This window comes from Panulirus ornatus, chromosome 20, assembly GCF_036320965.1.
Source record: "Panulirus ornatus isolate Po-2019 chromosome 20, ASM3632096v1, whole genome shotgun sequence".
Classification (NCBI taxonomy): domain Eukaryota; kingdom Metazoa; phylum Arthropoda; class Malacostraca; order Decapoda; family Palinuridae; genus Panulirus; species Panulirus ornatus.
The window spans coordinates 60,745,000-60,770,649 of NC_092243.1; the positions used below are offsets into that span (position 1 = coordinate 60,745,000).

Consider the following 25,650-nt stretch of genomic DNA (forward strand, 5'->3'; position numbering starts at 1 on the left):
GTTGGCTAAACGGTTGGGGTATATTCCTGTAACTAAATCCATATTATTCATTTCTGGTTCAGGCAGAGCTAGGGGTCCTTAAATTATCTCCTTAAGTAATACTAGTATCAGTTATCCTACAACCATTTAGGTGTCCAACTGCCAGGTTTTTGCCTTTTAGTTATACTTAGAATAAGAATTACTCTTCCTTTTAGCAATTCTGCACTTTCATTCACTGATTTACGGCACCTGTTCACTTCACAATGTTATCCAGTCACTGTCTTACATATTGGGTCTCTTTAAACTTAGACAGATAAAATAAAGATATTGATTCATTCAAGTTGACAACATTCCTTCATTCGATTTGAGCCTGGGAAGCTTCTACCCCCAAACACCATTTAAACTTGTAGAATTTGAGACTCTCAAACTGAATATCTAATGCATACACCTATACTTCTCTGTGGCTCTGTTATACTCAGCTCCATCCCTTACTTAAACAAAATAGTCATCATGAGCTGTTGATCCAACATAATCTTGAAAAAAAAAATGCATAAACCTCATCTTTCAACCACTGTGTGAGATGGTTTGATCCAGTTAGTAACAAAAGGGTAAGAGAGAATTGTTGTTATAAAAACACTGGTTGAGAGAGCTGAAGAGGGTGTTATGAAATGGTTTGGACATATAAAGACAATAAGTGGGGAAAGTTTTAACAAAGTGGATAATGTGTCAGAAGTGGAGGGAACAAGGAGGAGGAGATAAGATTAGAAATGAAAAGATGGATTGAAAAAGATTTTGAATGATGAGGGCCTGAACATGCAAGAGTGAAAGGTATGCATGGGATAGAGTGGATTTGAATTATGTAGTATATAGGGGTTTATGTACTGTCAGTGGACTGAACCAGGGCATGTGAAGCTGCCTGGGTAAACCATCGAAAGGTCTGCGGGGACTGGTTGTGGATAAGGAACTGTGGTTTTGGTGCATTGCACTTGACGGCTAAAGAATGAATGTAAGTGAAAGCAGCCTTTCTTTGTCTATTCCATGCACTATCATGTTGATATGGGAAACAACAATCCAGTCTGAAAAAAAAAAAAATTATGTATTCATACAGGCTCATGTAAGCCTGGCATTTAGGGCTCATGATGTAAGAAAAGTGACTTCTTTCTAGGCTTTCATAGGGAATTAATTATTAAGATTACTAAAAGGGTTCAGTGGTTTTCAAGAAACATATTTATTAAACAGTATCTCTGCAATCTTAAGTAAGGAAACAACCTGAGTGAAGAGCAGATTGATGTTAAGCATAAGGCTCCTTTTTCAAGGTTTTTCTGGAGATTCCTTTTTTAAGGTTTCTCAGGAGATTCCTTTTTTAAGGTTTTTCTGGAGATTTCTCATTCATATATAATGCTTTTTGATGCCCATTAGGCCTTGTTCAAAAGTGAGAATGTTGTTTCTGAAATATGAAAAACCAGTTTACATTCAGAGGCAAATTGCAGTGAGCATCTTTTTTCATCTTTTCCATCTGTCTTAAGAAAATGAAACATGAGTTCTGATGGCAGCAGGTCTGAGGCATGTTTTTTTTTATTATCAAGTGATGAGGATTGATGGTTTAGAGGTACCACCTTACCATTTTGCCATGGTGTCATAGCCCTAAAGAAATTGTTATTTGTTTGCTGAGTCTACAAAGCTCAAGATCATCAGAGTCACAGATGTTTTAGTGGTGATTGAAGAAGGTGAAATCTTAGTGAATATGCACTGTCTTTCATTGTTTACTGGTGTTTCAGTCCCCTTGGAAACAAGTTGTCTCTGATGCTCATATGGCTGTACTTCTTATACAGAAATGTTTTTATGCTTCAGAATTAACATTTTAATGAGTCTCCTAAAGCTTGATCAGATTATTTCTTAAGATGGTTAATATCATTAAGATTATTTTTTATTACTAAAAGCTGCCTTTAAAACAGAACCATCACTTGTTTTTGAGAGTGCAACATCTGAGACTTTCCAGAAATATGGCTAACAGATGTATAGCGAAGATTTTTATCTGTGTCCTTTACCTGACTTATACTTTTCTTTGGGGTCAGTAGCCATAGTTAATCTTTTTAGTGTTGAAAACTAGGGAATGTGTAGAATCCTGCTTCTTACTTTTACAGGATATTTTAGAATAAGCACTGCCTTATGATGCCCTTTTACTAAAGCTGCCAAGAAGTGATGTATTCAGATATAGATGATATTATCTCTGCAATGAATATTACATTTGAAATCCAGCAAGTTGGGAAATGCTAACATTGATAAAATAATGTTTTATGTTTCAGAATGGCCTTACAGTTCAAGTGTTGGAGAGAGAATATGAGGACTTTGAATACTTGGATCACTGCATGACAACAAGCCAGCCCTCGCATGGTTTAATCATTCCACCCTTACCTCAGCGGTCTGCAGTAGGTCAGTATATTGTACAACATTAATAGGTAGTGGAAAGGAATGCAGTGGAATTCAAACAGAAGCAGATTATTGGGTTCTTTCAAGTTTGTGTGTGATATTGGAAGAGTTCAGAAACTCAGAAATTAATGTGGAGGTCCAAATAATTATCAGTTGTGGATGAAGCAAAATATTTATGAAACCTGTTCATAAATGTATCTGTGATGGTGCTTACAACTACTTTGATTGATAAATCATTCCATATGTTAACAATCCTGTTCTAGAGAAAGTGCTTTGCCTCTCAAAGTAGTATATCAGAGAAAATTGTTACCACTATTACAAATGAGATGAGAAAAATATAGTGTTAAGTAGCATGCTTGATTTTGATTGTCAAAATCTTTAATACCTGTTTTAGATAACTTCTTAACCTCTTATTTTCTAAGGTAAATAAGATTGAATCATGTTACCAGCTCTCATAGGATTTGTGTCTCAGTCTGGGAATCATCATGGTAGCTTGCTGCTGTACTGTTTCCATTCTTTTTTTTCCCAAGTAGGATGACCAAAACTGACCATAACATTCAACGTGAGGATGTTGCAATAGATTGTAATGAATGAGGATTATTTCATAAGACTTCTTCTTATTTCTCATTCAGTGTCATAAAAGGCAACTAAAAAGGGGTGGGAGCAGGGGTCTGGAAACCCTCCCTTCCTGTTTCAGTTTGTAAAAGAGGAAACAGAAGTAGCCAGGCAGTGAGTGCTCATCCTCCTTGAAGGCTCAATTGGGGATGTCTAAAAGTTTGTGGTTATAACTAAGATGAGAAGTGAGGAGAGATAGGTAGCATGTTTGAAGAAAGAAACCTGGATGTTCTGGCTCTGAGTGAAACAAAGTTCAAGGGTAAAGGGGAAGAATGGTTTGGAATGTGTTAGAAGTAAAGTTAGGGACTGGTGAGAGGACAAGAGATAAGGAAGAAGTAGTTCTACTCTTGAAGCAGGAATTGTGGGAGTGTGTGCTAGAATGTAAGGAAGTATATTCTAGATTGATATGAGTAAAACTGAATGTGAATGGCAAAGGATGGGTGATAATTGATGCTTATGCACTTGGCCATGAAAAGAAAAATCATGAGAGGCAAGTAAAACGTTTTGGGAGCAACTGAGAGAGTGTGTCAGCAGTTTTGATGTAAGGGACCAGGTATTAGTGTTAGGTAATTTAAACGTGAAGGTAAGTTATGTAGCAGTTGAGGGCATAATTGGTTTGCATGGGGAATCCACTGTTATGAATGGAAACAGTGAAGAGCTTGTGCATTTTGCCAATTCTCAGGTACCTGTCATGACCCATATCCACATTGAAAATCCTTACCAATCAATCACCAACACAGACACCTCTGTTCTTAATAAATTCAACTGCAGTACCATCCACTCCAGCAGCCTTGTCACATTTCATCTTAAGTAAGGCCTGTGCCACCTCTTCTTTCTTCACCAAGCCACTCTTTGCATACCACCCCAATCCAAACACCCTACATCTGCCACCCAATCATCAAACACATTCAACAGTCCTTCAGAAATTCTCACTCCGTCTCCTCCTCACTTCATCACTACATGTTACCACTATCTCTTTGGTTCTTTCTCTTATGTTCCCATATGTTCTTTTGTGTTTTGCATGTTATTAATCTCCTTCTAAAACATCTTATTTTCCCTAATGTCTACTGATACTCACTCACCCCAATTCTCAGTGGCCCTCTTTTCCAATCTCTGCATCTTTTAACCTTCTTGCCATTTTGTCATATACATTCCCCAATTATTTGCATTCCTTCCTCCCTTTCCTCATTCATAGTTAACTTTGCTTCATCACCGCACCACTCACTATCCTTTCTGGTCTGCCCAACCTCCCACCTTTCACATGCCCATGTATCTCTTGCACTGCTTCCCTAAATAACTCCCATTCCTCACCCACTCCCCTTGCTTCATTTACTCTCACCTTTTGCCATTTTATACTCAATCTCTCCAGTTATTTCTTCAAGCAATTGTCTTTTCCTACGTCACCTACTCTAACCACTCTCTTGTCACCAATATAGCTTCCTCTTTTCCAAAAGCCTATACAAATCTTCACCCTCTCCTCCACAAGATAGTGATCAGACATCTTACCAGCTGCCCCTCTTTGCAAACTCACATCCAAAAGTGTCCCTTTTACACATACCTATCCTTACACATACCTATCCATTGATATGTAATCCAGCAATGCCCACTGACCATCTCTCCTACTCACATACATATACTTGTGTATATCCCTCTCCTTAAACCAGGTACTCCCAACCACCTGTCCTTTTTCAGTGCACAACTCCACAAGCTCTTTACCATTTCCATTTATAGTACTGAACACCCCATTTCCCCCAATTATACCCTCAACTGCCATTGTCAATACCCAGTCTCTTACATCACAACTGCTGACACTCATTTAACTGTTTTAAAACAATTGCCTCTCATGATCTCATGGTCAGGTGCAGAAGCACTAATAATTACCCATTGTTTGCCATCCACTTTTTCACTTTTACTCATATCTGTCTAGGATTTACTTTCTTAGACCCTTTCACACAATCATCCGACTTCTGCTTCAGGAGTAGGCTACTCCTCTCTTAGCTCTTATCTTTTCACCCACCCCTGACTGTGCGACTAAGACATTTCCAAACCATCCTAGCCCCTTTACCCTTGAGTTTTGTTTCAGTCATATCCAGAAAATCCAGGTTTCTTTCCTTATACATACCATCACTTCAGCCTGAGCCTTCAAGGAGGATGTGCACTCCATTCTTGGTTCCTTCTTCTGTTTTGTCTTTTAGAGGTTGAAATACAAGAAGAGGGGCAGCCCCCCCACCCTGCCTCCTTTAGTCACCTTCTACAACACACAGGGAATACATAGGTAGAATTCTCTCCTACCCACAATATGTGACCACAACATCTGGTGACCACGAGGAATGCCAAATTTATTTCACAGTTTACCATCTTTCTCAATACCACAAAATTTTGTTCAGCATATCAGTACAAGCAAAAATAGAGAATCATTGATAATTTCTGATTTTTTAATAGAGAATTAGTGAGGTTGTACTGTATACCCAGATATAAACTTATTTTTAACCAACCAAGGACAACTTCTATGAGAGAGACCTGGTTTTACATAGACCAAGACTGTGTTCATTTCAGTAATAGGGAAATGCATACCCTTTGGATTGAGAATTTTTTTTTATGAGACTTGCAGTGTAACCTTGAGCAGATGGAGTCTGGTAACTCCTATGCATTACATAGAAGTCAGTCGATGTTTGTTGATGATACAGCACTGTTAGTGAATTTAAGTTGAAAGCTGCAACTGCTTGAGACTGAGTTTGGAAGAGTGTGTGATGGGAGGAAGTTGACAGTGGACGTGAATAAAAGCAAGGTTATCAGGTTGAGTAGGGTTGAGGGACAGGTTGCTTGGTGTATGAATTTGAATGGAGAAAACTTGGAGTAAGTGAAGTGTTTTGTATATCTGATAGTAGACATGGCAATGAACAGAACATGAAAATGGGGATGAGTCATGGGATGGGTGAGGGGCCGGAGGTTCTAGGAGTGCTGAAGAATGTGTGGAAAAAGATAATGTTATCTGAGAGTGCAAAAATGGGTTTGTGTAAAGGTATAGTAGTCCCAACAATATTATATGGATGCCCAGCATGAGTTATGGATAAGGCTATTCAGAAGAGGGTGAATATGTTGGAGATGAAATGTTTTAGGGCAATATGTGGTTTTAGGTGGTATGATTGAGTAAGCAAAGAAATGGTAAGAGAGAAATGTTATGCTAAACACAGTGTACTTAAGAGGGCTGAGAAGAGTATGCTAAAATATTTGGACATATGGAGAAAATAAGAAGGGAAAGGTTGACAAAGAGGATATGTGTCAGAAGTGGGAACAGGGAGATGAAATTGGAGATGTAAGGATGGAGTGAAAAGGATTTTGAGCTATCAGGGCATGAACATGGAGGAGGGTGAATGGTGTGCACAGGATAGAGTGGATTGGAATGATATGGTATATTGGGATTGACATGCTGTCAGTGAGCTGAACTAAGGCATGAGTCAGAATGTTATTTGTGAATATTTGATACAATGCACAGGCCTGCAGCAGGAGAGTTCTGTTTTAATTTCATGCTTGTATCAGTTGTAGTGTAGGGTGGGTGGGCAGTTGTTTCTGAATGTTTTTTATTATCATTTTCATGACTTTCATCTTTATTTGTGAGGTTAAGCTTTTGCTAATTTTTTTATGGTGTCTCAAGAGTATGTTTGCATGTTCTTTGGGAGACAAGATTTCATTCTAATGGGTTAGGAGTATTTAATGAGTTGGGATTGGATTGATTATGTTAGTGTTGATCTTCTTTGATGTGTGCCAGAGTTAGTTGCTGTGGATCTTTTGGTCCTTTATGGTAAAAATGGAAGGCAAGTTTTCACTTTGTCTTTTAGGGAATTGGTTACTGATGATGGTATGTAGAGTTTGGATTTATTTGAGCTGTTTTCTCTGCTTTGTGAGATATGTAACTTAAAAGTTTGGGTATTCGCTGGAGAAGTTTATAAAGTGTAGGACTGCATGATGTAGGGACAGGAAGTCATCAGTATTGAGGTTTTAAGCTTTGTTTCAGAGTACTGTATGAAGGCTGGTTTGACTGTTTTCCTATAGTTTGTGCAAATCTTTTTGTTGATTATGTGAGTTGAATGGGCTGGAAGAAGTATTATCAGGATGGGCAAGTGGTCAGAGGACAGCTCTTGTAACATGTTCCTTTAAGTCTTTGTGTGTAGTGCTGGTGAGTATAAGGTGATATCTGATGAGGTTGGCTGCTGGAGGTGGTTCGTTGAGAGTATTGTTGGCTGTATATGTAGGTTGAGGATATTGAGAGGTTGCAGTTGATTTATGAATAGTTCACCACAGGGATTATGGGTGAGTATTGAGCAAAGTGGAATGATAGGCTTTGGAATCAGAAATAGAATTGAGCTCATCTCTGCTTCACGCTTTAATAACTCGTACTCACAGTTCCCCCAACCTTAACAATCGCTACACTGATGAAACAGATAAGCTCCAAAATAACCTGACAAGCCCTGAACAATCACCTTCCCATTGCAGTGTTTAATACCATCTTACCAGACATACACCCATCAGAAACCACTCCTTAGAAATATATGAACTGCACTTTTTTGTTTACTTTCTGGACACTGCTCATCTCTCCAGCAGAACAATAACTGTTTCAGCATACCACTAGACCATGCCCTAAGTTCCAATCAACATGCTGAAGACACAGAACACTTTCTCCTGAATTGTTCTTCACCAATCTCACACAGACATAAACACATCACCACACTCTGTGATCTGTGGTCTTTCTTGATGAATATGGTTGGCTTCAGGAACTGTGGGAGTCCCATATAAGATAGAAAGGATTCATAGGGCAGAAGGGTAAGGTAAGGTAAGGTATGAGTAAAGATGAATGTATTTTAGTCTGTTAAAGATGACCATTTATTGAATTCATTCTTCCATAGTATCCAGCCTTTGAACTTGATTTGTAGACCAGCATAATTTTTATGTATATTGTGTAGTAATATGTTCAGAAAAAGTTGTGTGATCATGAATCCAAGGTATGTGAATTTCTTGTCCAGTGGAATGGTGGCTTTCTATTCTGCTGTGAACAAAAAGTTCTTTGCTGTTTTGAGTATGCTCAGCTCATGTTTCTTACATTGTGGATTATGAGAAAAGAGCTTTATTTTTCAGCATTTTCCCCATATGATTACTTTCTTTAATGAAATTATAATGCTTGACATTGTTGCCCTCTGCAAGAACTTGAAGCCTGATGTTTGATATTATAGTACTTTACAGTAATTTTTAGATGGATGTGCATAATTTTATGCAAATGACAGGTGAAAAATGGTGAATACAGTGTAGGTTAGGTTTTCAGAGAAACACATTAAAGTGGTGTCTCTTCATTGTCTTTCTCAGATCCCTACAATGCCGAGATACAGTCCAAGAGACTGATGGGAAAAGGTTCAAAGACGCTAATAGCAGATGAATTTCACAAAGACTCTCACCAGCTACAAAAGTGAGTGATTTTGTTTCCTTGTATTTGAATATTTATATTAGGTATTCAAATATATAAATATTTGAATACTTATAATTGGTCAAAAATTTTTATGAAGCTGATTATTTCACTGTATCCCAGTGTAAACTTGTTGCTAATTTAAGCAGAATCATCTCTTTTTTCACACATGTTCACCATTGCTCTTGTTTGTGAGATAGTGCTAAAGAACAGATGAAGGAATTGCTTCATTCACCCACATACACTGTGTTGTTGTTGTCATGTATAAAGCTGTTTTCCTTATATTGAATATTCTTTTTGAAATCCACCATAGTGGCCTTAGGTGCATCTGATGATTACAGTGCAACCTCAAAAAAGTCACACATTGTACATAATGGTCTGCTGAATTTATTGTCTCAGTAACGAGATGTGTGGCTACATTCCCACCTAATATTCCTGAACATTGCTCCTAAGCCTTCAGTTAGTTCTCACTTGTAGATACAGGCCCCCTGGGTCCTTGTCTGCTCATTCCTGTGGATAACTGCTGCACCCTCTCTCCCTACCACCACTCCCACTCTGTCCACCACCCTTCCCATTCTCCCAGGCTGCCAAATCCTCCCTCACCACCATCACATTCTCCCTCACCACCACATCGCAGCCTGGCTACCACATCCTCCGTTACCATCACCACTCCTCCCCCTCTAAGCTATCATACCCTCCCTAACCACCACTACTATACCCCTTCGTGACCTCCACACCCTCCTCCACCACCACCACTCCCTCCCTCAGTGGTGCAAACCATTTTCACAATTTTCTTCTCTATACTTTTTATATTACTGGGACAGCCATCCTCAATAATAAGATATTTTCATGAAAATGTTTCACCCCAGCAACAGCAGTTTCCTTTCCTACCAAGGAAATGGATAAATTATTGGCAACTATGTAAGGGGGTCAGTTGTTATGCATCTGGTAATTTCTTTGACTGTACTGCTATGTATTGGAGTTAGTTGTCATGCATCTTCTAGTAACTTCCATGCCATGTTTACAGACTAAGGGTGGATGGATGTTAGGATGGGTGGACAGACAGACAGGTAATAAAGCATGCATTTGTGTATAGAGAATACAGAAGTACTTAATTTCATCATGATGTGAAACAATGCAAACTGGAATTGTGCATAGGTACTATAAATATTGATGTTTATGTGTATCAGGTTTGTGTTTTGTTTGCAGTTGAGGAAGTGGAATTTGGAGCTGGAGGCAGTTTTTGAAAACTCTGTTTCACTGCAGAAAACTCATATCTTTGATTAACAGGTCCCAAAGTATGATTTGTGCCAAATATATTTAAGCTTATTCTTTTCACAGAATTTAAGTTTTTACTTAAACTGACTTATATTCCATAATTATCATTGCCCCGCAGGTACCTCGAGTTGCTCCTGTCACATCCTGTATTAGGAAAGAACGAAAAGTTGCATGACTTCTTAACGTTAAAGGATGCTCCACCAAGAACTAAGGTATGGTTGTAGGACTTTGAGGAGATTTACAATGGAAGTTGAGATTCAGCGATGCCATTTGCTCTTGGAAACCCTTGTCTAATGGTCATAGTCAGATGGAGAAAGTGGGGTTGTAAACACTTAACTGTGCTGATACCAGTTGTCTGTATATCCTGTGCTTAGTAAAGAATAATGAACTGCTGATGCAGTAAGCTTTATAGTCTATCTACTAGTGAAATGGGAGTACCATAGTATAGCTGTGATGCAGTTTCAGAGTTATGATGTAGTAACACATGAAATGATACTTTCTTTATTGATTATCCTTTACCAAGTTGCCTTAATTCTGTAGCTGCTTGCAGTGAAAAAATTCAGAGCTGAGATGTGGTCACATACACACACACACACACTCAAAAATAGAAAAACATCATTGCATGCACAAAATATAACTACAGTGTGTTCAAAAAAAGGTCTGAAAAAGTTGTGCTTAATATTATTGCCATTATCATCTTAGGCAAGTATCCATAACATCCTACAGACCAGCCTTCCAGTTTGTCATACCACACAGCTCCAACTTCACAGAAGTCTTTGAAAAATGTGGTGGTGAGCAGTGCCTTAATTAAGGTTACATGTGCTTATGACTAAGTTTACTGTTCCTGTAAAATAGAATGTCTTCTGTGTTCTTGTATATTTCATGATTATTTTATTAGTTTTCAAAATGAATGTACCAGTGAAAGTTCAGCAAAGGAGGAGGGAAGAATATAAGATGTGTATGTGGAATGTTAAGACACTGATAGAGGAAAGGAAATAAAGAATAGATGAAGGTTTTGGAAGGAAGTTGAGTGAAAAGATTAAGGAAAATGATAAATTGCACTGGAAGGAGGTGAAAAAAGAAAGAGGTGAATTTAAAAGTGGAAATGTTAATGTGAGAAGTAAAGGAGTTTCTGAATCAAAAGGAAGAAGTGAAAGGAAGATGGAAAGAGTATTTTGAAGAAATGGTGAATGTAGGTGAGACATGTATGGATATCAAAGATGAAAGAAAGGATACAACTGCAAGGGCCTATAGCAAGAAGGGAGGTAAAAATTGCAGTATCAATGAAGCCGAAGGTAGGAAAGGTACCTGAAGTGGATGAGATAATGGCTGAAATGCTGAAGTATGGAGGAAAAAGTGTGATAGAGTGGATGCATTTGATATGTAATTTAGCATGAAAACAGATGTTTGTGCGTGAGGAGTAGGTGAAGCTATTATTGTTCTTTTATTGAAAGGAAAAGATGCTAAGGATGTATGTAGCAATTATAGGGTGATAAGTCTGTTGAGTATACCAGGAAAACTGTATGCAGTGGTGTTGATTGATGGAATGATGGAAATGACTGAATGCAGAATGAGAGAGGAGCAAGGGTTTTTAGGAAAGGTAGGAGATATGTGGATCAGATTTTGTGGTGAAAATGACTGTTAAAAAGTATTAAGCAAAAAGGAGTAGTGAAGACATTTCATGCAAGTCCTGGTTTGTTTGTGAATTTTAGAAAATGCTTTAGTTATCACAACATCAAGATGACTTATAATGCTGCTTCTGCTGATATTGTTTGCTGCTAGAAATTTTCCAGAAACCCTCAAGATCATTATCAATGAAGGCAGTTATTCTCTAAATGCTTAATTTTAATGTGGATGAGACTGCATTAGTTCGGGCGAGAATACCTCGGAGAATATACTTTTTTGGTAAATACATGACAGCACTAGTGTTCAAAGTTCATTTTCTGTTTTTATTAATTAAAGCATCATATATATATATGTATTATATAGTACTTTATATTTGGGAGTGGATTTGGCAGTGGATGGAACCATAGAAGTGGAAGTGAATCTTATGGTGGGGGAGGGGGTGAAAGTTCTGGGAGTGTTGAAGAATGTGTGGAAGGCGAGAACGTTATCTCGGAAAGCAAAAATAGGTATGTTTGAAGGAATAGTGGTTCCAATAATGTTATATGGTTGTGAGGCGTGGGCTATAGATAGAGTTGTGCGCAGGAGGGTGGATGTGTTGGAAATGAGATGTTTGAGGACAATATGTGGTTTGATTGAGTAAGTAATGAAAGGGTAAGAGTGATGTATGGTAGTAAAAAGAGTGTGGTTGAAGGAGCAGAAGAGGGTGTTTTGAAATGGTTTGGTCACATGGAGAGAATGAGTGAGGAAAGATTGACAGAGAGGATATATGTGTCAGAGGTAGAGGGAACGAGAAGTGGGAGACCAAATTGGAGGTGGAAAGATGGAGTGAAAAAGATTTTGAGTGATCGAGGCCAGAACATGCAGGAGGGTGAAAGGCGTACAAGGAATAGAGTGAATTGGTATATATATATATATATACACAAGGAATAAAGTGAATTGGTATATATATATATATATATATATATATATATATATACAAGGAATAAAGTGAATTGGTATATATATATATATATATATATATATATATATATATATATATATATATATATATATATATATATAGATATCTGGGAGTGGATCTGTCAGCGGATGGAACCATGGAAGCGGAAGTGGATCATAGGGTGGGGGAGGGGGCGAAAATTTTGGGAGCCTTGAAAAATGTGTGGAAGTCGAGAACATTATCCCGGAAAGCAAAAATGGGTATGTTTGAAGGAATAGTAGTTCCAACAATGTTGTATGGTTGCGAGGCGTGGGCTATGGATAGAGTTGTGCGCAGGAGGATGGATGTGCTGGAAATGAGATGTTTGAGGACAATGTGTGGTGTGAGGTGGTTTGATCGAGTAAGTAACGTAAGGGTAAGAGAGATGTGTGGAAATAAAAAGAGCGTGGTTGAGAGAGCAGAAGAGGGTGTTTTGAAATGGTTTGGGCACATGGAGAGAATGAGTGAGGAAAGATTGACCAAGAGGATATATGTGTCGGAGGTGGAGGGAACGAGGAGAAGAGGGAGACCAAATTGGAGGTGGAAAGATGGAGTGAAAAGGATTTTGTGTGATCGGGGCCTGAACATGCAGGAGGGTGAAAGGAGGGCAAGGAATAGAGTGAATTGGAGCGATGTGGTATACAGGGGTTGACGTGCTGTCAGTGGATTGAATCAAGGCATGTGAAGCGTCTGGGGTAAACCATGGAAGGCTGTGTAGGTATGTATATTTGCGTGTGTGGACGTGTGTATGTACATGTGTATGGGGGGGGGTTGGGCCATTTCTTTCGTCTGTTTCCTTGCGCTACCTCGCAAACGCGGGAGACAGCGACAAAGTATAAAAGAAAAAAAAAAAAAAAAAAAAAAAATATATATATATATATATATATATATATATATATATATATATATATATATATATATATATATATATATATATATATATATCCTAGCCTGAGCTAGGTATCCATTTAATCAACCAACTCCAAGGGGTGAATGATCAGCTGGGTTGTCCATGGACGGACTGCTGCCACCAGGATTTGAACCTGTGTACTTGAAGAGAATGATCAAGAGATGTGCCCCCATGAGTTTATAGCTCCCCCATTGTACAGTACAAATAGGTAATAGGTAATTACTGCAAATAATGTATGCAAAAATATGCTCCAGAATCAAATGGTAGACTTGTTTACGAGACTTCCTAGTTTTGTAAAATTACTCAACATCACTCCCTCATTGTTTGAATTGGTTGCCAGTAAATGACAAAAGTATAAAAGGCTACCTGATGGTGTGAAAAATTCAAGATATGAGGCCCCATGAGTGTAGAGTTATTTCCCTGCAATTTACAAATAGGTAAATTCACAAGTATTCACATAAGCACCCACATCAGCTTATGTATGTTGCCCATTCATCAACATGCCCTAAAGGGAAGGATGAAGAGCTTGGTTGGTTTTGAGCTAGCTGACCTTTCCAAGATTCAAACAACATTAGACTATAAAAATTTGTAGATCACATTGCTTACTGCTGTTACTATATGGAGCCTCAAATACACTCTGAAGAGTAATTTCTTTGGTGAATGCTGTAGTGCTTAGTTCACGGGTTTCATAACTAGTGAAAAAACTGGCAGTATTCCACTTAAAGTAATTTTCTGTTCATTTGTTGATTAGACTGGTAAATTGAAGGTACAGTGCTGTACTGATAATTACAGATAGATGATCTAGCTTGCTCCATCTCAAACACAGGAAAAAATCTGTTACAGTCAAAACTTTTTTAGGTAAAAAAGGGTCTGATAAGCCGACTGTCTGACAGCCTGGATGCTCGGAAGTCATCTTATCCTGACAGTGAAGAGTTCTTCCAGAAGGAACGTGATTGGGTCACAAAATATCAACCAGCAATTGCCAATGCCAGTGATGCCTTTAACAAGATTACCTTTGCTCAGCTAAGTAAGTACATAAGTCGTGCTGAAATCTGTATATGATATTACGTAGATAATCATGTAGAAATTATTGATTTTTTAGTATTTTATCTAATTTCCTTGCAGCAAAAGTTTACATACCTTAATTTGATCATCTGTTAAATGTAAGAGATAAGGTTATGACAATGGTATCGTAGTGAAGATGTGAAAAGGGGAAAGTGAAGAAATTAGGAAAATGAAAGTTGGGAAAATATGCTTAAGTAAGTAAAGGGAGAGCCCCCTTAGATGATTGATTGTGCAGTTGTCTCCACTTGATGAAAGATGTAGCCCATTTCTGAACTTCGCTAACACACAGAAATCACTGGAGTTTTGGGTTGTATGCTACTTCACATATCTGTAGGTCGAGATGGATATGATGAATGAGCCATATGAAAGATGAGGCCTTATTTTTCTTGTGTTCCAGGGCTTCATGAGGGTCAGAAGAGATACCCCAAATCCCTAAAACATGTAAGAAGAATGACAGTCTATGAGATTTGCTGTAATTTCAGAGGGATCTCGTTTAACAAATCTGTACCAAGGAGGAGGTGGATGTAATTACAGCAGCATTGAAGCAGCATGGAGTAGAGCATGGTTTAATTAGTAGAAAGATCACTGTTACTGAAGAATATTTATGTTAAAGCAAATTAAAAACTCTGTTATATAATATTTAGTGGATTTGAAAATTTTGTTGAGTCTATTGATAACCCTGGTAATGATAATACAGTAATGATAGTAATGATAATAGTATCAAGAGAAAAAAATCAATAGGTACCGGTGTGGTAAATTTTTTTTATCCCTAAATGCTTCATCCGCTAAAGTGAGGTAGTGTCAGGACTAAATGAACAATGGCCTCACTTGCACACATACAATCTTTAGCTGTTATGTTTAATGACCAGAATCAGAGACTGTCATCCAAACCAAGCCCCTTGGAGTACTCCACAGCTTACCATGATAATTTCACAGGATATGGTTCAACCCATGGCAGCATGTCTCCCCATATACCACGTTGCTCCAACTCCATTTTATGCAGTGCATACCTTTCACCCTCATGAATGTTCAGGCCCCAGTTCCTCAAAGCCTCCCTCGCTCCATCCTTTCATCTTCATTTTAACCTCCCCCTTTTCTTTGCACCCATCACGTCTGACATATGGATAATTTTTTTTTTATTGCTTCCCTGCTCCAAGCCACTGTCATGGTGGAATGGAGGATGGGGCTCTGTGCAGTGATCATGGTTTTGGTCTTTCGCATTTCCTTTTGAAATTCCTACCTGTTGTGAGATTCCATTTCTTAAACCTTAAATTTCACTAGCAACTTAACTGCATAGCTGGAAAAAATATTTTATTTCACAGTCATTTATAAATCATCAAAGAAAGTGTAACTATCATAATGGCAGAAAGCCAGGTGCTTAAAGTAACTATCATTTACAGCTCTACAGTAAGAAAATTTTTCATGTTTCAGTATTTAGAAAATTAAAGATTTTTTCATTAATTCATGTAAATAATGATCTATCAGTGTAAATGGTATGTAGATATGCAAACAGTGAATGAGAAATATAAGAAATATGTATATGTAAGAAAAATTATAGAAATGATGTATATGGGATATATGAAGTCACACCTGGTAAAAAAAATACTGTATGTAATGTTTTTAGGAGTATGTAGAAAGAAATCACACACACACAAAAAAGATGTAATCATCATATACTTAGTGAGGATTTGGTCCACCTATTAAAGCTCTCTCCTGTTCACTCAGCATCCCCTCTCCATTCCAATATGGAGGAAAGTATACAACTTTTTAATGTATTTTAGTGAGTGATATATGGTAAAGATATATTCTGTAAGATGTTTTTTCTTTATTGCATTTAGGGCAACTGGCTCCACAGAAGTAACACACATTGAGAATGTTGGTTTTGTTTCATTCATTCTCTCCATTCCCACTTCAATACACCCTCTCAGTTATACTTCATTCTCCACCATACCCCATTGTAACTGTGTCATTCTTTACTTACATGACCAACCCTCCTCATACCACATGTTATCCTCAAGATTTCATTGCTAGGACATCCACCCTCTTCCTTTCTTTTGCATATAAGGCCGAAGACTTAAATATATACAGCACTTTGGGACTACTGTGTTTTTGGACATACCCATCCTTACCTTTACAGACAATGATCTTTTTATCCACCAGTTTCTTAATGCTCCACGACCTGAATGGGCCTCAACCTTGTCTTCAACCCCTTGATTTAACTCAGGCCCTATGGAACCACAGGCCCTATGGAACCATCCAGTGCCATGACCACTTCCAATTACCTAAAGCACCCCAATTCCTCAATTTCCTCCTCTTTTAAACTCCTAATCATACCATCCTGTCTCACCTTCCTTGTCTACTGCATCTCATTGCCTTACTTTGATTCGTTTTATTTTCAGCTTTCTATTTCCCCACTTTCTCACAAAGTCCTACAACTGCTTGTTAAGTTTATCCCAAAGAATCTGCCACCAGAGCCATTTCACTTGCAAACAATTGATTCATCTCTCATGCTTCCATGTTGCAGATCTGCCCCATGTTTCAAAGATCTTTGCATTCACTTCCATCAAACCCCATCCATGAACAAAATAAACAGCTATGCTAATAACACACATCCTTGATGCAGGCTCACCTTCACCAAAAATGTGTCAACTTCTCTTTCAACTCACACCTTTGTCTTGCATACCTAGTAAAAATTCATCACTGCCTTTGGTAACGTTACATTTACTCCATATATTCATAGCATGTTCCACAATGCATATCCGTCAACCCAGTTTTATGCTTTCTCCAGACCTATAAATGACACTTACAAATCAGTCTTTAAATATTTTTCACACATATTGTTAAGATATAATAACAGTCCACACACCCACTACCTCTTCCGAAAGCACATTGCTTCAACCCAGTCATTTGCTTTGTACACTACCCATCCGCTTCTACTCAGTCAGTTGCTTTGTGCACTACCCATCCTATCAGTTACCACTCTTCCCTGCATCTTACTAGTTATACTCAACAGACTTATTCCTCTGTGATTTGAAAACTGATTTTAGTTCCCCTTGACTTTATAACAACTTGACTAATCAATCAACAATATTCTAACCTCATTCTTGAGAAACTTGGCTACAGTTTCTCCCACTCCTAATGCTCTCCCATGTTTTGTCCTGCACAAGGCTTTCACTACCTTTTTCCTTTTCATTGTTTTATTTGCCATGACTTTCTCATGCTGCATGCCACTTTGTCCTAAACACACTACATCTGCATTCCTGTCATCTGAAACATTCAGCTATCCTTCATGATAACCACACTGTTTCTTTTATACATCTTTGTGTGTTACCACTTCCTCATTAAGTCTCTCACAGTCAACACCATTTGTTTTCTGGTTCTCTTCACAGTGTTTACTTCAGAAATTTCTTCTTTTCTTTTTATCCCATCTCTCCACTTTTCCAGATCTCATGCCATTCTTTTGACTTGCCACTTTCTCTTGTTTTCCAATCATTTGCAGATACTTTCCATACTTCTCCCTTTTCTTTTTCACAGATAAGTTGATGTCCTCATTCCACCAGTCACTCCCTATTCTCATCTGTCCATATCCCACCTTTTGCAGCCCATGCAGTTCACCACCCATATAAGCATACTGTCTCACTCCTTTTCATCTGTTTCCTCTTTCTTTTTTTCCTTCTTTTCTTTTCAAGAAAATGTTTCTTGATTCTTGATGATTACAGGATTTGGGCACAGTCACCTGCAGATAGTAAATGAATATGGGTGAAAGGTCATTTGGCATTATATGTCTCAGCATGTTGTTGAATCCATATAAATAAACCTCATTTAAGGGGAAAGGTAGAATGATATTTTATCCCTGTAGATGCTTAGAGAGCTCTACTAATATTAATGAAATGGTTTTTCATCCTTCAAAACCTGAATATTGTTCTTCTTTGTTATGTAATACTGTGCTACTTTTGTTTTATTGATGTAGTATACTGGCAGTGGTGTTTTACCATGCAGTATTGTCTTATTCATTGCTATATCATGGTCTACAAATCTGAAATATAATTGTTGTTTTCCTTTGTTACTCTGTCTTGAATGATTTTATTTCATTATACTGTTACATTACATTCCTCCTCATACACACTTTGCTGTGTTAAACTTTGTTGTTTTTTGTTTGTTATATTTGCTGTTCTGTCTTCATTCATGCTAATAATTGGAAATTAAGGATACAGACCCTTGGAAAACTTGCTAAAAGTTTGTCAAGGCACATGGAATTTGCATTGTGTTCCTTTTGTGTATCTCCTTTATCCCAAGTATTGCGGCAGGGGTGTACACTTCTCGGTAATTTTTCGTCTGTTCACTTTGGCTGAGGCGTACATGATTAAAATTCTTGATTTATGCTGCTATAATTGCTTGTACAGGGGGCCTGTATGAGACTTGCACCCTCACATTATGAAATGATGAGTGAAGCTGTGACACTTGTTTAAGATATTAGTGATGAAGACCACAGTGATCTTATTTGGATGTGATAAAAGCATTTCCAAAAATGCTACAAATCTCACAGTGGATGCCTGACATATTCCAGGAGGAACTCATACATCTGGCAGCATAGCAGCAGAAGTTAAAGGGTGTGTAGCACGTTTAATCAGTGTCTCATTAAGTTGAGTTATATGTCATTTTCTGGAGGTATTTATATTTTTTGAATATTTGAGATTATCCTTCACAATGAGTGTACAGTGGACGTAAGGAATGCCATAGTGAAAGGATTAATGGAATTTCTTTTTTGGAGTACATAGAGACTAAGAAAACTCAAATTTGCTAGTTACACTGTAAAAGTCTTGTATGCTGTGGATGTTACTGTGTGCATTGTAATGCAGGAGTGCAGCTTTGGATTGAAGAGTGTGCAGTGTGTCTTTTATATTGGCATGCCAGAATGTTATCCCACTGTTCAACATACTGAACTTCTAAACATGTGATGCTTTAGATTGTCACTAAAGGATGTTATTTTAATTCCAGGGATAGGTCACCAGCTGGAACAGATTGTGACAGCCCTGAAACTGAGCAACTGCCCTAATGATGTCGTCCACAACAAGCAGTTCAATATAATTAATTGCCTCTTCCATGAATGTATGGATAGCATAAAGGTTAGTTTTAGGTTTTCACACCAAAGAGTAAACCAGGGAATGACATGCCTATGACCTGTTTAGGGCAACAGCATATATTCCATGAAACAGGGTATCATATTATGTAAAACATTGGTCACCTAATCCTTAGATTATAACAAAGAGCCAAGTTGACTTGAGTTCACCAGTCTCAGCATTCATTGTCTTGGGTAACCATTGATGATACACACCCCTCAGGTAGAATCTTGCTTTTTCCCCACATAAGACATGATTGAGATGCTAATGCAAAAATACTTATATGTGGAGTTCACGCATCAAGTATGGAAAGGGAAGCTTACCTTTTTACCAGATCCTCATGTAGCTATATGTATAGCCAGAGTCACATATTACTCATGAAGAAGCTCATTACAGTGAATGTTCTTTATAGCTTCATGGCTTTATGTGATAGAGGATTATGCAATGAGTTTTTCTGTTGACTGTTGATACTTTTAATAACAGTATTCTGACTGTGATAGCAATAAAATTAAAACTAAAGTCTTTCAAATTTTTCACAGCGGCTTTGGTATCTTTAGTAAAATTGAGGGTTTCACAAGCTTTACTGGGCTTTAAAGTCATGCATCAGATGGAAGTTTGCAAGATATATAGGCTTTTTAAGAGTTACAAGCTTCCTTAATTGTACAGATTTTACAAGCATCATCTCGGCTATATGACCATAGTTGGACACTAATTCAGGGGTTGAGAGTGCTAGAGTTAGCATTTCGAAAGTGTATGATGTTGATGTTTTGCATATTGTTCTATATAAAGATTGCCATGAAGAGGCTTTATAGTAACTCGTACTTAAAGCTTGTCATGTATCTAAATCAGCCTTCAGTATCTAGTGTTTGTTGGCTTAATGTTGATGAAGGTTACTGAAGAAGGTCAGTGGCTATCAAGCACAGACTTCCTAGATGGTTTCAGTTTTGCACATACAACCCCAGGGTAGACTGATGTCATGTGCAAGCAGTCATCTTGGATATTAGTTATGTAAATTCAGGCATATGACATGATGGTGAAGTGCAGCTTTAGTCTTAGTATCTTGCTGGATTGTACTGGGAAGAAAGTATAGGATTCATCCTTCCAGATTTATATTATTGTAAGGTGCAGGTATTAAAGGGAGTGCTCAGAAAGTGATGATCCATTTTTCGTGATCAGGAGTTAATTTGTCACTATTGCTAAATTCTTTAAGTTTTTTAATGTTGCTTTGTAAATTTATTGCTTTAAAATTGTAGATGTTTATTTGAAGAAAAAAAATTCTGAAACTTGTTGCAGTACTTTGTTTTATACTTGATTCTTGTTTTATTCTTTAGCAAGATAATGCAAAGCACAGATGAAAAGAGCTGCATTTGTTTTCATCCATTCTCTGTCATGAGTAATGCAATGAAACCACAGCTCCCTGTCCAAAACCAGGCACCACAGGCCTTTCCATAATTTACACTGCCTGCTTCACATGCTCTTGCTCAGTCCATTGACATTATGGTAATCCCTGTATGCCACATTGTTCCAGTTCACTTAATCTATTGCATGTTTTTCACCCTCCTACATGTTCAAGCCTCGATCACTCAAAATCTCTTTTCACTCCATTATTCCATCTACAATTCAGTGTACCTCATCTTGTTCCCTCAACTTCTGACACATATGTCCTCTTCATTTAGCAGTACTCATTCACTTATGTCCAGACCATTTCAGCACACCCTCTTCAGCTCTCTCAACAACACTCATTTTATTGCTACACCTCTTTCTTATCCTTTTATTACTCATTCGATCAAACTGACTCACACCACATATTGTCCTCAAAACATTTAATTTTCAACACATTCTGCCTTGTCCATTCATCTTCATCTATAACCCATGCCTTGCTTCCACTGTTGGGACTATTATACTTTAAAACATACCCAATTTTGCCTCCCTTAAACAAAGACCTCACTTTCCACACATTCTTCAGTGCTCCCAGTACCTTTGCCCCCTCGCCCACTCAATAACTAAATGTTTTGATGTGTGTGAATATGTACATCAACAACTCTGAGTGCACATACTTACTTTTAATAGAAGGCTGCTCATGAATACAGGCTTGTACAGGGCATGACTGATATGTTTCTGGTGAGAAAAATATGATAGGTAGAATGCATGATGTGGGTTTTTGAGATAGCAAAGTTATGGCTTGTTGGAATATATGGAGTGTGATATGTAATTATCCTTTTAGGTCATGGATTACAAAAGTGAGTGAAAAGAGCAAGGAGGATATTGTAAGAAACAGTGACATCATTTTAACCAGAAGGTATTGTTTTGTCATTATAGGCAACAATGACAGATGTTTGAGGGGCTTAGCACCTTACTGCATTACATGGAAATTAGATCAGGATAAATTAGTTGGCCGTGACATTTTGTTCCCTTCTCTTATAGAAGTTCCATAAACAGGCAATATATCCAAATAGAAAAATTGTCAGTAAATTACTGAATGAGTGGTGGTATCTAGTGACTAGAGGCTTATAGTATTTGAAAAGGAAGATGAGAAACACTCTTTACATTACCACTCAATAAACCTTTTCAGTAAAAGGAAAAAAATGGCTATCATTATTTATGATAAGATTGTAGCCTTTTTGGAACAAAACTTTATGATAACCTCTTTGCTAGGATTTGTAATACTCTCTTTGTGGGGAGATGTTTCTTGTGATCTGTTTGGTATATTTATGCATACTCAAAAGTTTAGTAACCCTTCTAAAAAGGGTGATTGCCTTTTGAAATGGGTAAGGATAGAGGAAGTAGATCCCACATTGGTCTGAACCACTGTGGTTAGAAAATGTAAAACCATGAGTGATTAGGATTCTCATAATGATCACAATCCATATTTCACATGCTCTTGCTTTAAAACACATATGAATTGAGTTTACCCTTTGAAATGGGTAAGGATAGAGGAAGTAGATCCCACATTGGTCTCATTTTGCTGAACCACTGTAGTTAGAAATTGTAAAACCATGAGTGATTAGGTTTCTCATAATGATCACAATCCATATTTCACATGCTCTTGCTTTAAAACACATATGAATTGAGTTTACCCTTTGAAATGGGTAAGGATAGAGGAAGTAGATCCCACATTGGTCTCTTTTTGCTGAACCACTGTGGTTAGAAAATGTAAAACCATGAGTGATTAGGTTTCTCATAATGATCACAATCCATATTTCACATGCTCTTGCTTTAAAACACATATGAATTGAGTTTACCCTTTGAAATGGGTAAGGATAGAGGAAGTAGATCCCACATTGGTCTCATTTTGCTGAACCACTGTAGTAAGAAATTGTAAAAACATGAGTGATTAGGTTTCTCATAATGATCACAATCCATATTTCACTTGCTCTTGCTTTAAAACATATATGAATTGGAGGAAGACTACCTCATTTATATTAGGACAAAGAATAATTTGATTGAAACTCTTAATGATATTCATTTGAAATTTATAGACATTATTACTGCAATATCTGCTGAGTTATGAATTCACAAGTAACTTGCACAAATCACAGCAGTTAGATGTGAACTGACAAACCAAGAAATTTTTTTTGGTACATTACTAAACACTTCTGAAGAATTACTCAAGAAGTGAAACATGGACATTTTATCAAGGTATTCTTAACTGTACTGACTGTGTCTATTTTACATTGTAAATTGCTTGAAAGGAATGTATCCAGTGATAGTTAAATGTAATAAGCCAAGGTTAAGTATAATGATATTATGCTTTTTTAGTGATTCCATTATGAGTAGAATTATGTACACCTAGTTTCCTACTTTTCCAGAGTCTAACCCTAATATTTCTTAGTCAGAAATCAGAAAGAGAAGGGTGTCAAGGATATGCTTCTCAGCATTAATATGAAAGTTATGAAAAGGTATTACTACTAACTTTTGATGTTTTAGTTATGAATAGTTCCTGTACACTGTCCTTGTCATTCCAGGTAACAAGATTATTATTACTAGTCCTTTGGTAAATTCTTTCCAAGTTTTTGGTGCTGTTTTGGATTACAGAGAATGAAATTGGACCTAGGGGAAGGCTAAAGGTGTTGCTAGGTGACTTGCTTTTAATCACAATGTAAAGCTGAGCCTTTCATCTAAACTTTCTTATTTGTTTCTTATAGAATGAGACAGAGGAGAAGGCCAACAAAGAGGATATTATGTTGGGCACAGTGCAGATGCTGTGGAACCACTACATCCAGGCTGAGAGTGCCATGTTGCTTGACCGCACCTGTTTAATGGTCGACTACCAGTCATGCAATCGGGCACTGGATAAGGCTAAACCCAACAGAAAAGAAGCGGTGAGTACATATCCTTAATATGTGTTCAGGGTGCTTAATGAAACATATAAGAGCTTTTTAGTTTTTCACGCTGCACAAGTTCATATGTCAATAGGCAAGTCTCCATTCATTCATTCTTTACTCACAAGATTGTTCACGTTCACCCAGTCCCATCTTACTTGTGTCATCTTTTTCTGGAATAGTGTTCTTAGAATTTCAGTTTCCCCTCATGTGATTAGCTTGTTCAACCCCATCTGTGTCCCCACTCTTTCCAAGATATTGTTTATCTCAGCCTTTTGCAGCTGCAGTTACTTAGATAGTCTTTTAACTCCTTGAGCAACTTTACATGAAAACTAAAATCAACCTGTATGGCATATCTGCACCTCTCACCACAGTGAATTCCTTGGCATATTGATCTATAGAATGGTCTCTTTTACACATTTTGAGAATTTGTATCTTGATATTTTTTAACTATGTCAGTTTTCTTTTTGATTAAGTCTTTTTCTTGTGTGCCTCTGTAGTGCACATTAATGATGCTGTTGATACATGAGTTATCCATGACGTGTTTGTTGGATATGGTGTAACATGGATATCACATGAAATGCTTGTCACATGGTGTTAGATGGGTGTAAGTCTTCACTGAGGCTCCTTAAGGTAGTAAGTGTGTTTTGAGTGCCTTTTATATGCTCTTCAATTAAGCTGCTTGCATTTTCATTCATTTTCTTAATTTGACAATGGCTTGGGGATCCAAGCTCCAGCCTCTTCTTGCAATACAGTACTTCCTCTTTAGTGTAAAATCGGTTAAGATCATTAAGGGTATTTGCATCTGTGGTGCACAGTTTACTGTTGCAAGCTGGCTGGCTGGCTGTCCAAGCACATGCAGTGCACAGGTAGGTGGATGAGTGCTGAAGATGTTTTTACACATTGGCAGTTTTGTGAGGGTTGTGGTTGAGGGAGGGAAGGATGTCATTGAAGTGGCCATTAGAGGACAGAAGCCTGAGACAAGGAAGTAGATGAGGTGGATGAGGTGGACTTGAAGGATTGTTAGCACATGTGACCACAACTGATGTGGGGCTGTTTCTGTTCCAACTGATGGTTTCTGTATATCTGATGACTGCCTCCCTCGTCCTCTGTACTTACTCGTGGAGTGTGCCTCTATTTATGCACCTACCATTGTACACTCCAGTGTAAACATTCCTCCCCTCCCACTCACCTCGTCAGTCCATGTGTTCATCAGACAGCCAAGTGCTACATCTTGTGTTTATAACTGTTCTCTGTTTATCTCATGCGTGACCAGCTTGGTGCTGGTTGTGCTTCACACCTCTTGCAGGGTGTTTGGTTGGAGAAGGGTTTTCTTCAAGAGAAAAAGTTTGAAGTGGAGTAAGGGGAGGTGGGGTTTGAAGTTGGGAAAGACTTCAAAAAGGGGGAGAAATTTCTTTAAAGTGTGGAGGAGAGCTTCCAAATGTGGAAGAAGGGTCTTGAAGTAAGAGAGGAGGGCCTCTAGTGGGCACTCAGGATGACAGGGAGACCTTGAAATGGAAGAGAGTGTTGCCAAAGTGTGAAACGACCTTGAAATTTGAGGAACAGGCCCTCAGAGCAGGAGAGAGAGAGAGAGAGAGAGAGAGAGAGAGAGAGAGAGAGAGAGAGAGAGAGAGAGAGAGAGACCAGGATGTTGGTAGAGAATCTTAAAGCTGGAGAAGTAGACCTTAGAGGTGGGAGAAGAGAATCTTGAAGGAGGGTCTCAAAGTGTAAAAGGAGGTCCTTGAAGTTGGGGAGGAGGATTTTAAGGGTATTAGGAGGGCAATTGAATTAGCAGAGGCTCTTTGAACTGAGAGAATGCAACTCTTATGCAGGGCAGGTGGTCTTGAACTGGGGAAAGAGGGTCTTGAATA

The 25,650-nt window shown here is 37.9% G+C and overlaps 1 protein-coding gene across 3 annotated transcripts in view; it reads left to right on the plus strand.

Annotated features, from left to right (window-relative positions):
* The window catches only part of LOC139756059 (sorting nexin-5-like), a 129,351-nt gene that overhangs the window by 12,965 nt on the left and 90,736 nt on the right, over positions 1 to 25,650 (plus strand). For all 3 annotated transcript variants that reach the window (XM_071675054.1, XM_071675053.1, XM_071675055.1), the window contains exons 3-8: positions 2,286 to 2,412; positions 8,383 to 8,482; positions 9,876 to 9,969; positions 14,131 to 14,299; positions 19,336 to 19,463; positions 23,603 to 23,779. In XM_071675054.1, coding sequence (XP_071531155.1) covers positions 2,286 to 2,412; positions 8,383 to 8,482; positions 9,876 to 9,969; positions 14,131 to 14,299; positions 19,336 to 19,463; positions 23,603 to 23,779 — 795 coding nt within the window. The remainder of the gene's footprint in view (positions 1 to 2,285; positions 2,413 to 8,382; positions 8,483 to 9,875; positions 9,970 to 14,130; positions 14,300 to 19,335; positions 19,464 to 23,602; positions 23,780 to 25,650) is intronic.